Below are 13,960 nucleotides of genomic sequence, written 5' to 3'. Positions count from 1 at the left end.
TCCCTCTGAACCCTCTCACATGCTCCTCCCTGCTCATTTTCAAACTCGTGATCTCTTTTTTATTATTATTAATTGTGGTTACCTGCACACATGCATGCTTCCAGGGCTGACCATTTGGTATTAGATAACCAGTAGCTATGCTCTTTCCTGGAGAAGGCTATTTTTCTCACTCTTGGGAGTCACTGGTTTCCTGTAGTTCTCTGAGTAGGGTTGAGGCACCATGTTCTTCCCCCTGTCCACTTTGTTATGTCTGTTTGTGCTGTCCTTGTTCAGTTCATGGGTAGGCGATCATTTGTCTTTATACCCACTCCTCTGTGAAGGAAACGTCTCTTTGAAACAGAAACCATTGCATAAAACCACAACCAATCAAAATGCAGAGTTGTGGGTCCCAGTTCCAATGGATACATCGACATTGCCACACCTAAGGCTCAGGGAACATTGTAGAAGAAAGAGGCTGTGAGATGTAAGAGTTAGATTATCAGGGAGTTTGCTGGGAGAGTGTCTCCTAGTAATGGTAGAAGTTATGCCCATTAAAGACACTCCAAGAACGTTTTGAACTACACAATCTTTATAAAACCAGCCCATGTGTAAGATGCTCTGAGAAGTACGTTGTGCTGAAGGGCCTGCAGGGGGAGCCAGCTTCCTTAACTATTACCTTCAAATCTGTGACGCAGAAGGAAATACCTTCTACTTTATTCTGCTGGTACTCCGGACTCCCCTGGGCTCCATCTTGGGAATGCATCCTCCCTTTGCTCTTCTTCAGAAGGAAGATTAAAGGTCAGGTTCACGAAGCTGTAGAAGTTCTTACCTTGTTGGGTTGTGGGGGGTAAGACTTATGATAGTTTGCAAGAAACCCTAGAATTCCATCTGTATGCAACACTGTTAACAATCTTGCATCTTGCCCAGATTCAGAGACTTGTGACTTACATAAGAACTGGTACTCGTATTCTTTGGAAATTTCTGTATAATTACTTTGATAAGTCTTCCTGTGTTGAATTTACTCAGCGACCTAGACTCTAATTCCACCCAGAATCTAACTTTTTACACTAGAGGTTCCAAGTCACAGAGTTGCTTTCATTATTTTAAGTCTTTCCCCCCATCAAGGACTTTCCTATCTGCCCTTCTCCCGTTTCGTTCCTCCCATTTCCCTTGGGGATAATAATTTATCTGGAAAGTTTATGTTTAGACCAGCCATTCTCAGACCTGGCTCCCCTGAGGAACTTTAAAATTGTTCCAGGTTATGCCTGGGCTCAGACAGATTGAACGTGAATCTCTAGAGGGAAACTCGTGCCGGGAACAGCTTCCAAACAGCTAATTGAGAAGATTGAATTAGCTAGCACGGAGAAGGAATTTAAGCAGCACACTGCCTTGTGCTCCCCAAGAGTTCTATCCCCCTTAGACAGCTAGTCAACGTCATAATGACACTCACAATCATGATCACAAGGCTTGCATGGACATCCTTAGTAGTGGTGGAAATAATAGGAGCTTCTCTTCATCAGCCCAAGACAGGACAGGAAATGGAGGTGTCAGGTTCTCCCAGCAAATGCCAGTAACGAAAGTCACGTTAGCACTTAAAGCCCACTTTTCAGGAGCTCTCTCTGGGTCTAATAAAGCCACAGAAGCAAGGAAACAATGGCCAGGACCATGAGTATAGTGAAGAACTGCAATAAGGAGGACCCAGGGGACAAATTTTGAGGAGGTCCCTTCCTCACAGGTGCCTTCCCTTCGTGTGCCAGACTCTGAAATGTGTCTTCCCTAAGTTCTTTGCTCTCTCGTCTCTACTTCATCCCACTCCTGATTCTGAAAGGAACTAAATTAGACCTTTCCCTAGGGAATTCTGGGAAGAGAAGATAAGTGGAATCGTGAAGTTAATGTAAAAAACTTACCATCAAAACCCCAATGTCCTCAGCACATTTTAACAGTATGAACACAGAACTTCCTCAATGAGCTTTGGGGTCTGCAGTTGGCACTCTCCCCTGCCCCGAATGCGAGGCTGTGAGAAGCTAGATCTGTTCAAAGGGTGTTTCTCTTCCTGTTATGAGGAAATATGAGTGAATGAAATGAATGAAGCATGCGTGGGCAGCCTGTACATGGCCGTTTTGTTGAACTTGTCCATATTGGGTTTCATGGTCTAAAATGATGAGAATGACTGACCAGGTCTTTTCCTCGGAAATAAGAGTAATGTTTATTAAATTGTAAGGACAACAATACTTTCTCTAGTAATAGACTCAGTCTCCTCCCATTTTAATTCTTCATCATCCCTTTTTTGTCTGTTTGTTTTTGTTTTGTTTTTTTTGGGGGGGGGGCAGGGTTTCCCAGTAGGTATGGAGCCAGTTCTGGAACTCACTCTGTAGATCAGGCTAGCCTTGAACTCACAGTGATCTACCTACCTCTGCCTTCCTAGTGCTGGGATTAAAGATGTGCAACACCATTGCTCGGCTCTTCATTGTTCATGTTTTATTAATGTTTAAATAGCACTGATCAAGTTGAAAAGGTGTCTCAGTGGTAAATGTCCTTGTCGATGGTCCAGAGGAACTGAGTTCAGCTCCCAATATCCACATTGGGCATCTCATACCAACTCTAGATTCAGCAGATTCAATGCCTTCTTCTGGCTTCCACAGCATCTGCACTCATGTGCACCTACACGTAGATACGCCTGCACATAATTCTAAACAAGTAAGTAGTGATTAAGAAACAGTCAGTTGAGGCAGATTCACACGTTCTGTGTTCCGCAACTGACTACTATTTCTCTCGCCAGGAGAAAGATGGAGTCCAGGAAGTTCTCCTCACCCACTATGACCACATTGGCAATTCCACATCATTTAAAGGCAGAGTCAAGCTGGGTGCAGACTCTAGACTCCACCTCTCCCCGGTCCAAATCCAAGATGACGGCTTGACATTCTCTTGCCAGCTGAGAGTCACTCCTCTTGAAGTCTGGAAGACCTCCACTACAGTCAAGGTTTTTGGTAAGGAGTTTGTTCAGTGAGCTCTTTGCCACCTCTGTCATTGCCTCTGGTCATGCTCTTTCCTTACAAGGGAGTCCCCCTTTTACCGTGGACAGCAGCCACACAAGGGTGACTCCTGCAATTCCCCTTTCCTTGATTCCTATCATTCTCATTGGGGGCGGGACCAAAGGTGGAAGGCTAAAGAATAATTACTCAGTTAATAGAATAAAGCCACCAGAAAGTCACATATAGGTCAGCTTCCTGGTGGCCTCTGCCTTGTTTGCAGGCATAACGTTTCCTATGGGTACTGGGAATCTCTTTAATTATAATTGCCAAAGTCTAATTGCTTGGCTGTCTAATTATCTGAGTTATTTTCTCGTGCAAAGTACAATAAGGCCACCAGCAGCAAAAGAGGCTGGTAAATGCAGCCAGAGAAACTGCAGGAGGCCCCACACCATCCTGCAAGGGGCCCCTGGGGTGAGAATCCTCTGGGGTTTTGCAAAGATAGTGAAGCCTGCAGGGATGGCTCTCTGACCTGATCCTCAGAACACCTAGCTGTGAAATCCACCATGACCCCATTCAGAATGTAGAGACTCTGCAGGCTGCAATTTGATGAGAAAAATGTGTGTGTTCTGTTTGGTTTCCTGGTGCAAGGAAATATTACTAAAGAGAAGCTCTTGACTTGGGCTAGTTTTTCATTTTTCTGACCATGACCTGTAGTTCTTAAAGTCATTCTAAAGGAGGGCAAAGGGAAAAACGGCCACGTGGATGGGCAATCAATTGTTTTTGAAAATGAGATAAGCAAAGAGAAAATACACTTCCTAAAATCTAAGGGCCTGGGCTGCTTGCTAGATTGCTTCTCAGATTTCTTAATGACATGGCAGACAGAATAAAATAAAATATAAAAGGAGTTATTTATTTTTTATTTAGAAACATGCTGCACTGAATTAGAGGTCAGAAAATGTGGTCGGTGGAAGAAAACACAGAGAAGTTATAAAGACAGAAATAGCTGAGGCAAGATTTACTTAATGCGGAGTTTCATGGATATAGCTTTCTCCTGTGCCCCGTTGTCTTCCCCTGCCCCCTTTTCTTCTCTCTTCTCCTTACTTCTAGGCCTCCCTTCTCTCCCGGTTCTCCTGGGAGGATGAACTAGATCACAATTATCCATTCCCATCAGCTCTCTGGGAAGCCTAGACAGTGTCCCGTGAAGACTTCCAAACAGACTGATTTGCTTTTACTGTACCCATGGCACCATTCGTTCGCTTCCAGGGTGTGACTATCCCAGCACAAACACAAACTGACTCATCTGGCCTTGCTATTGGCAGGCCAAGGAAGGCAGACATCCAGGATGTGGGAAGAATGACGCATTTTAACTTATGCGAGATCTTTGTGCCACAGCATGATCTAAGTGCCTTGTCAACATGGAATCCATGGCTGCACATCTTCGCCACCCTCAAATGTTTCCATGTTGGTCTGGAAGGCACATATGCTCCTACATCCCACATTTAGCATCATCCCTCATCTCTCTGTCTGGATACTTTCTTCTTTTTTAAGCTCCCTTTGGACGGTGCTTACAAATACGGAACACTGACTGCTTATTTTGCAATTTAGTTTGCATTGCTCGCTGGAATTCTTAAGCAAATATACTGTTTACAGACAGGCTGCTGTCTGCGAAGGAGGGTCTCCATGATTTTGCTCAACCTCTGATGGGCATGTTTGTTTTGCCTGTAATTTTGGGCAACTTATTCAAGAGGATTACAAGTTTGAGCCCATGCCGCAGAATGAAACCTTGCCAAATAAAAGATAGATAAAATCTGCCTTTCATCCATTAGTGTTTCCTTACATTAAATAAGCCCAAGTGGAATATGAAAAATGTTGTGTTGACTGTGTTGCCAATCCATCCATCACGCTCTACAACACTTGATTCTTCTTCCCAAGCCATCACTGGCTGATGTCTACTCTCTGCAGAGCAGGGAACAGAGGCAGCCTGCCCCTTTGCATCCACCACCAACTCGCCGCTGAGGCTTTGCTTGCTCCCCCTACTCAGAGCCTGAGAATGTGACTGCTTTACATTCATAGACTGTCTCTCTCCACCACCCCAGTGACTTTCGTGTTCTTCCAGGGCCTTCATTCTACCTGTCTATGGTTTCATTTGTCAACTTCTGGGCTGTGTCTTGGTTTGGAATCCCCAGGAGCAGGGGAGTGAGGTGGGAGGTGATGGACATTTAAATTAAATTAAAATAAAGCTTTAAATTAGTTTATTTGAGATGGGGTCCCAGAATTGAGAGGTAGCAGTAGACAGGGCCCTCACCCCTATCCAAGAAGCTATCTGCAACTGTTATCTATTTGCAAATGGTAAAAACTCTCACTGGTTATATTAACCATACTTAACGGCAGGCTGCCAGGCTCAGCAGCAGAAGCCAACACAAAACGAACCCAATGGTATCTTTGAAGACTTGTTGTCTCATACTGGTTTGCTTTGGATTGTTTTTTTTTTCGTGGGGGGGAGGGTGGGTGGGAGAGTCTTACTGATCTCTTGTATATTGCAGTTTCTGCTTTTGTGGCTGTATCTGTATTTTTATTATTATTCATTATTAAATTCTGGTTATTTGCTTTGTTTATCTGATTGTTTTCTAAACAGAGAGAAAGAAAAACCTGTAGAGTTAGGCGGGTGGGTTCTGGGAGAATTGTGAGAGAGGGAAAACATGATAGAATAAATTGGATGAAAAAAAAATTTCTTCACTCAAAAAGTAAAATTTAAAAATCATTCCCAAATAAATTATATTTGGACATTAAAACTATTAACAATCATAGTTTGTCTGAGAGGTCATCCTCGGAAACAGGACGGGGGGGAGGGGGGTGAAAAGTGAGCCTACGAGGAGAAGGAAGACAAGGAACGCACAATGATCAAACCCCTGACTTCTTCCAGCTCAGAGACCAGTCTTGCTGAGAGCTCTGAGCTGTGGCACAAAATACATATTGGGAGCTGGTAGGATGCTTCAGTGGAAAAAGCTCTTGCACACAAACTCAGGGAACTTAATTTGAACCCTCCCCCAAGAATGCAAGTGGAAAGAGAGGTTCAAACTTCTGAAATCTGCCCAGTAATCTTTTATAGGCACATTATGTCACTCAGGAGCCAGCACTCACACTTACACACACACACGCACACACACACACACACACACACACACACACACACAGAGGTGGGCAAGTAGTACAGAATCCAATGCCACTAACTGTATTTCATTTATCTTTAAGCTAAGCCAGAAATCCTCATGATGATGGAAAACGGCACCATGGATGTCTTAGGAGAGGTGAGTCCCATAAACCCTGTAAGCATCTATAATATTACACGCCAAGCTGTGTCAGGTTGCATGGTTGCCAGGAACATTCCCTCCAAAGACTTTATCCCTTGGCCCTTAGCCAGCTCACTGCTGCTCTGAAGGAAGGCAAGCTGGGGTGATTCTGGAAACTGAATAGAAGACCTTGCTTTGACTTACTGCTCTCAGAAGGTGTGAGCTGCATCCTTAGGCCTTACTTTTCTGGGGCGTGGGGGTATTTCAATTGTTTAAATGTCTCTGAACTGAGGGAAATTGGGACAGAAAGCAGTGTGAATCCTGCTAGAAAAACGAGTTCTGCTCAGCTGAAGGCTAATTTGTTGTTCCCGTGAGCTGGCTTTCCCATTGCTTTGAGAAGAGGAATGGTACACTCCTGCCCTCCTCCTATTTCCCTGGCAACAGAGGGGGGGGGGAGGCAGGAGAAAAGGGAAAGTAGAGCAGGATGCTCTGAGTTCACCCTCTTCAGAATAGCTCTCAACCTCCAGTCATTGGATGGGGACACACTTCCCAGCTGGTTGTCACAAGAACAAATGACTTCATATGGCTGCAGTCAGTCAGGTCTCCACTAGCATGACATATCCAAGGGTAATATCTAGTTGTTGTGGGTTTAATAATGAAATCAATGCATGAGTAATTTTTAAAAGAGCGTGCCGTGTGTGACAAATGGCCAATGCACATTGCTGCTGCTATCCTTGCTATTCCCGTTTTTTGTTTAGTTTGGTTTGGTTTTTTGATACAGATTTTTTCTGTGTAGCCCTTGCTGTTCTGGAACTCACTTTGTAAAACACGCTAGCCTTGAACTGTCTTTGCCCCAGCACTGGGATTAAAGGTGTGTGCCACCACACACTGCAACACTGTTATCTGTTTTATTTCAATGTCTTGTGACCTGTGACTTCACCTAAGCTTTTCAAAACTCCAAGGAAAATAAATATTCTCACGCATTTCCTGTTTATATTTAGCTGCCTCTCACCCCACAAATATTACGATTTTTGATCCTGCTGGATATCAGTCATTTAATTCCACAGCTGCCCATAAATCATGGCTCAGATTCTATGGGGTGATTCTGTAGGACCCTAGATATCTTTTATCTAAGTTTGTGTCTATTTATGGTATCATGAATTTTAAAATAATAAGGACAGGTTTAGTCATGTATCCTCTGTTCCAACTAAGCCCCAAGTTTATCAGTGCACTTCATCCATTTTGGTGGTTTAAGTAACCCAACAATTCAGCTTTCAGAAGATGTATGCTCTTTTTGTTAGGCCCTCTTGCAGATTCTTGGTGCCAGAGTTCCTGAGTAAGATGACCTCAGTGTAGATATAAAACAAGAAAACCAGATCCAAGAATCCCAGTTGGAAATTAAGAGGGGAATACTTGGCTTTGCGTTCCACAAGTCATAAAATTTCTTCTTCAGGACCCAAGCAGGCATAGATGCCGGCTAGGGAAACAAAGGGACATGCATTATTCCTTGAGGAAGCGGTGACTATTCAACTCTCTCCACCTCCATGTCACCAGGGCTGGCCTGGAGATGCTTCAAACTCTCGCCAAACTTTAAGGCTCCTTCACTCTAATATGCTTAGGATTGGTGCTGTATTGTTAATAACTCTCCAACTCTTCCAAGCATCTTGACATACTTATTTTGTTTTGCTTTCAACCAGCCTCTAAAATAGAGCAGCTGTTATTTTATAGATAAGATGTTCAAGCCAGAGAGCTCTGAACGTTTGGCTGAGTGACTCACAAGGAACTGGGATGGAGTGCATGAGAGCATGACCCGGGGAGGATGAGAAGAAAGGGTGCCTTGCTCAGGGAGCAGGCATATCGAAGCAGAATCTAACTGTGTCTTGTTATCTACATCAAGGAGTTAGCCACTGTGAGCCTCAGAGTGCTAATTTCTGAAACTTCGGGCTAATAAATATTTCGTAAGATTCTTAGGAGAATTAAATGTATATACAGTTGCAGAGTCTGAGGCACACAGTAGACATCTCAGGCATGTTTTTCCCTCCTTCCTTACCAGTCTCTCTCTGTTTCACCAACCCCTCCCTCTGCTTGTGCCTTCCCATACCTGTGATCAATTCCAGGAAACAAATTGAGATAGAGAAAAAAGAAGACGAAGACACGGTGTAGAATCTGCTGGAGCTGTGTTTGTCTTCTCCATCTAGTAACTTGAGAAACTGGAACCTTGCTTCCTTATCTTCCTTATACGTGGAAGTGGGCAGTGAAGGATACCAGCCTCATAAGTGATGCGAAGATCAAATGAGAGACTGCTTGCAAAGCAGCTGCCATGTAGTAGCCGCAGGTGCTCGGTTAAAGTAATTCCCTAGCCCCTCATTCCAGAAAGGAATTAAGTGACTGTCCATGTACCGGAGGCCTGAACTTAACAGCCCTCAGTTTAAGATTTTGCTGGGGACTCCGTCTATTATGAGCTGCGACCCAGTGTTATTAGTTAAACCTACAAAGCCTGTGACTAACGTGTCTTCTCTGTACAAGACCCAGCATTATTCTAACGATGATGCCTCTCAGAATTGGATACACTAGCAAGGTCTTCAGAGAATAATCTCCCTCTGCCTACCATGATCTTATGTATTCCCAAGGACAGGCCGTAACAGGCTGCCACACGGCATACAGATTCTCTCCTGCAGCTGAGAGAGGCAAATTTAGTCTAAAGTTCAGAGTCCCTCCATGTGCATACTTTTGCATCAAACTAAAAGATGCCAAGCCACATAGTCCACAGTCTGCAGCCGCTAATACAGTAAGGCGAAGAGACATGCATGGAATCCCCAGAGTTTATTGAGCAGTTTGAACTTTCAAAAGCCACGCTGTCTCCTTTATGCTTGGGCTTTCTGCTTTAACCTGGGCTCTCCTTGCCATTCTGCTCTTTTATTATTTTAATAGAATATAGAAAAATCATGTCTACACCAATTGACCAGACACAAAATGCAAGAAACAAACTCAGTTTAAGGTTGTGGTATCTAGAGAGGAAGACAATCTACATTAATAAAATCCATGGAAAACATACCATAGCCCAAAATATAAATGAGTGTGGCAGTTAGGGTCTTACTTTAGCAGAACTCTGGTAGTGGCTTTCAGAATCCAATTACTGTGTTTATTTAGTCTGAGTTTTGCAAAGCTTGAACCTTTTCGCATTCCTCAGCTTTCTTAAGTCTCATGCATGTGATTTATTCGTTTATTTTTAACAGATCAGGTAGGACAACCTCTTTTGTGACGTAAAACGGCTCTGACTCTGAGTGTATGTGACTTCCTGTAGCCATTGTCATCTGTACTGTTGAACACCTTGGATGTCAACCTTGACAGACAGACACAGGCCTGGAAGTGGGGCTTAAACTTGTAAGGAGACCATATAGGAAGGAAAGTTTCAATTTTTCAAGAGAAAACTAAGGAGTATTACAGGGTCACAGTGTGGCCCGAGTTTCCACTAGCCTGATGTTTTGACTTCCGTTTGCTCCACAGATAGCTTACTGAGAAAGCAGGTCTCACTATCATCACTACCTGACAGGTCATTAAGAGAGAGGCATGTGAGACCTTTCGATGGAGACCAGGTCTCCATTGCTTTCAGGAAGGTTGGTGCTAGAATGCCTGTTCATCATTGAGAACAGAAACCACTGTCTTCCCCTTTTGTCCTTACTCTCCTCTGCTGTGATTAGCCAGCCTTCTCGTTAGTCTAACAAAATACCTGACAGAAGCATCTTAAAAGAGAACTGTGCCCCAGTTAAGAGGGGGTACAGTCATTTCTCAGAAAACCGTAGCTGTCTGGGTGTGTCGGGCTGAACACACTGTGTCCTCAGTGAGAAAGATAAATGTTGGAGCTCAGTTTGTTTCTCTCCCCATCTCTTTTGGGTCTCAAATAGGCTAAATTAGCCTCAACCCCACTATGTAGCCAAGGATGATCTTAAACTTGCTATTCTACTGTCTCTACCTCCAGAGTGCAGGAATTATAGAAGTGAGCATGTAGGCCGAGACTGCTCATTCATTTCCCGGTTGTCCAGACCTGAATAATAACACAGAAACTATATTAAGTACAACACTGTTTGCCTAATTGTTTAGGAATATTTCTAGCTAACTCTTACATCTTAAATTAACCCATTTCTATTAATCTGTGTATTGCCACAAGACTGTGGCTTACCAGTAAGGTTCTGGCTGATGGCTGACAACTTTCTCCTTCGGCAGCTACATGCCATCTCTCCCTGACTCCACCTACTCTCTCTTTATATCTCTGTTTGGATTTCCTGCCTGGCTTTACTCTATTACGCCATTGGCTGAAACAGCTTCTTTCATAACCAGCGGTAGTAAAAACATATTCATAGCACTCAAAGGGGAATCCCACATTGTGAGACCAGCTCCTTTTTCTCTTTTCATTCAGTCTGGAGTACAGTAAAAACCAGATGTTGTCATCCATATTCAGGATGTCTTCCCTCTTCAGTTAAACCTCTTTAGAAATGCCCTCAGTTACAGCCAAGGCATGTTTCCTATGAGATTCAGAATCCTTCCAAGTTGGCAATGAGGATTAACCAATGCATTAGAAGGGGAAAGGAGAAGGTGCTGGTGGACCCATCCCAGCTAGCAGGCAGCCCCAGCACAGAGGCCATGTTCACATCCAATTGTATTTTATTCTGTCCCTAAGTTAATATTTTAGACACAGCCTCAGCAACCCAGAAAATTTTTCTCCATGTGAACTATTAGAATCTTTTCTATTCCCCCCCCCAAAGCATCTCTGAACATTTAAAGATGAGCCTTTTAATAAAATATCAGAAGACAATGGATGGCCATGCAGCTCATATTTTAGAGGCGCAAGAAAAATCTAAAATCTACTTCACAAATGAGTGTCTGGTCTCTGGGCATGAAACAAAGTCAACTCATTAAAATTGTGCCTTTGGGACGAACAGGAATGTTCTGTTTCCTTTAGTCACCCTGGAGAGCATAGTCTCTTTTCTTTATTCATTGTGAAATGTTCCACACCGTCACTTTTTCTCCCTCTTCACGCTTCTCTCAGCCACTTTTTTTTGTATAATTTTCTCTCTCCTCTTCGTTTCTCTTTATACTGCCTCCCTTCTTTCTCGCTGAGTTTCACTTGACTTGCATTTACCTACTCTTTCTCCCTTATACCTTAATGTGGAGTGCGATTAAATTTAAATATTTGTGAGCAAAATAGTTTTACTCTTTAAAAACTTTTATTTTAATTGTGTGCGTGTGCACTGTTTGTGTGAGTGCAGGCACACAGTTCCACAGTGCATATGTGGAGATCAGAGGACATCTTACAAGAGTTGGCTCACCCCTTCTGTGGTGAGTCCTAGACATGGCACTTAAGTCTTCGATTTGCCTAGCAGGTGCTTTTAACATCTGACCCATATTACCAACCCAATTTTGTTTTATTATTATTCTTAACATTTAAACCCAGTGAGTTGAGAGGTATTGTATCTTCTCTGTCCTAATTATGCATTAATTAGTTTTAGTTAGGTTGTTGGAAATCTCACAAGACGCAGAAAGTCTGCACAGATGAAACAGTTTTAATGTAAGAGTAAAGCAAAGCATTCTGGCCAGAAGAGAAAGCTAGTCATTGCTCAGACAGAAGGCTTTCAGTCCTTCCATCATTGCATCACACAGAGTAGCCTGTGTGTGCTGTGTCAGGTTGCTGCCAGCATGCCTGCAAACACCCATCCTGCTGCAGTCCCTGAGTCCCTCTGGGTGAGCTGCTCAAGTAGGTGCATTCCGTTCAAATCTCCCCATCCCCTGAAACCAAGTGCTGGAGATTCTGACCCATATATTCTAACCTGAAACGACTCAGAGACACTGAGACAAAGTAATTCATATGTCTCATTAGCGCACTTTGAAGTTCTAACTAAGGTTCAGAAAACACTGGGAGCCCTGGAGAGTATGTATTTGCTCTGCTCGTACCTGTAAAGGTTGGCTCGCATCATTGCTCGTGTCTTTAGAGCACCCCATAGACCACTTTTGCTTCCTATTTGAATAAGAGCTAAGGTGAAAGCCATTGTTTTTAGAACGCATGCCCACAGTCAGCATTTAAGAACGGAAGGAATGTGCTACTGCAGGCGGGCCCTCTTGTGGCTGCAGGCACACCCTGCCTTCTCTCCTCTCACTTTCTTCCTCATCTCCAGAATGGCTCTTCCCTCCTCCTCAAGTGCTCGCTCTTCCCTTCCACAGTCATCTCCCACCATTCTCCTGCCCTCTGTATCCTCAGCACTTCCTTTTCCTCTGGCTGGCCCATAAAGTTAGGACATCTCCTGGCTCTGGGAGCTTTGCCTAGTCATCCTCCATGCCTAGAGGGATCCAGGGGGCCATGATCTTGGTGCTGCCTGGTGAGGCTGTGGCTGCTCTTCTTCAACTCCTCTCTGTTCATGCTTTGCAGATGCTTCCACGGGATGGTGGTACCCATGTTGACCCCAGGCCATGCCTCTCTTGTCTGACATCGAGGTGACAGGTAGCATATGATTTGAGATGGGGCTCAGCTGGAATACTCCCAGGCCTTAGAAAATCAAGCACCTTTGTTCTGGGCATCCACCTTACTTACCTCCTCCTTGGTCTCTGAAGCTCCTTTTGGCAACATCCCAGTTCTGACCTTCTCCTCATCCTTTCCTGACCTCATTTTACCTTCTCTTCCACACTGTCTTCATAGTGTGCCTAGTTATATGCAGAATGTTTTAGTTGAACAAGAAAGTTGATTAACGGTTAGGAAATGTTCCAAAGCTGACCACATACGCTGCTGTGAAGTTTTCAATCTTCTGCTTTGCTGGAGTGCTGGGGTGAGTCTAAAGAGCCAGCTCACTCATTTGTCCTCTTCCCCAGACACTCACTGCTCTCCCCTCAACAAACAGATGTTCAGGAACAGAGACATGCCCTGCCTAGCAAATCCAGCTCTCGGGCTGACCCAGTGTTCCCACGCCACCCAATCTTACATATTCAAACACCCAGGTTTCCTCCTTGACTCCCCCTCTTAGCCGCTTTCTGCCTCCATGCAGCTTGAAGAACAACAGTGCCTGCTCTGGCACTGTTCAGGAGGCTCACAATAGGGCCTCACGGGTGAAGTGAACACTGGCAGGTGGTGTGGGAGGGAGGAGTTGCTGCAGTGTAATGTGAGAAATGCCAAACGAATGTTCTCAGCACAAGCTTGACCCACAGAGGTCCCTCTGCTTTGGGGATTCTAAGGAACCTCAAAAACAAACTTAGCTGTTTTAAGCAGGAGGGTCTGGCATGCCAGGAGGAGAAGGACACGGGCAAGTCTTTACAGACTGGGCCTGCCTGGTTGTCTCCTGCCAGCAACTTACTGTATCCCTGTTGAAGGAGCGGCAGGGCTGCGTTCCTGGCACCCGGCCGCCCGTGTGGCTAGCTTTACCCGAAATAAATACATGGAAACTGTATTCTTTTAAACACTGCCTGGCCAGGCTAGTTCCAGTTTCTTATTGGCTAGCTCTTACATATATTGATCTAACCCATTTCTAATAATCTGTGTAGCTCCACGAGCTGGCTTACCAGGACAGATCTTAACCTGCATCTGCCTGGAGTGGGAGAATCATGGCAACTCCTGATTCAGCTTCTTTCTCCCAGCATCCTGTTCTGTTTTCTCTACCTACCTAAGTGTTGGCCTATCAAATGGGCCTAGGCAGTTTCTTTATTAGTAAGAAATCACTCCCACATCATATCCCACCT

General features: G+C 44.3%; 1 protein-coding gene across 3 annotated transcripts in view; it reads left to right on the top strand.

The window, feature by feature from the left end:
• Cd96 (CD96 molecule) overlaps positions 1 to 13,960 on the top strand; it is a 76,143-nt gene that overhangs the window by 24,987 nt on the left and 37,196 nt on the right. For all 3 annotated transcript variants that reach the window (XM_050149013.1, XM_050149012.1, XM_050149014.1), the window contains exons 5-6: positions 2,759 to 2,966; positions 6,204 to 6,259. In XM_050149013.1, coding sequence (XP_050004970.1) covers positions 2,759 to 2,966; positions 6,204 to 6,259 — 264 coding nt within the window. The remainder of the gene's footprint in view (positions 1 to 2,758; positions 2,967 to 6,203; positions 6,260 to 13,960) is intronic.

Source organism: Alexandromys fortis, unplaced genomic scaffold (assembly GCF_014885135.2).
Source record: "Alexandromys fortis isolate MF-2015 unplaced genomic scaffold, M_Fortis_MF-2015_v1.1 scaffold_4, whole genome shotgun sequence".
Lineage (NCBI taxonomy): Eukaryota > Metazoa > Chordata > Mammalia > Rodentia > Cricetidae > Alexandromys > Alexandromys fortis.
Note: the sequence above shows the minus strand (reverse complement) of the source record. Positions and strands in the feature narration are given on the sequence as shown.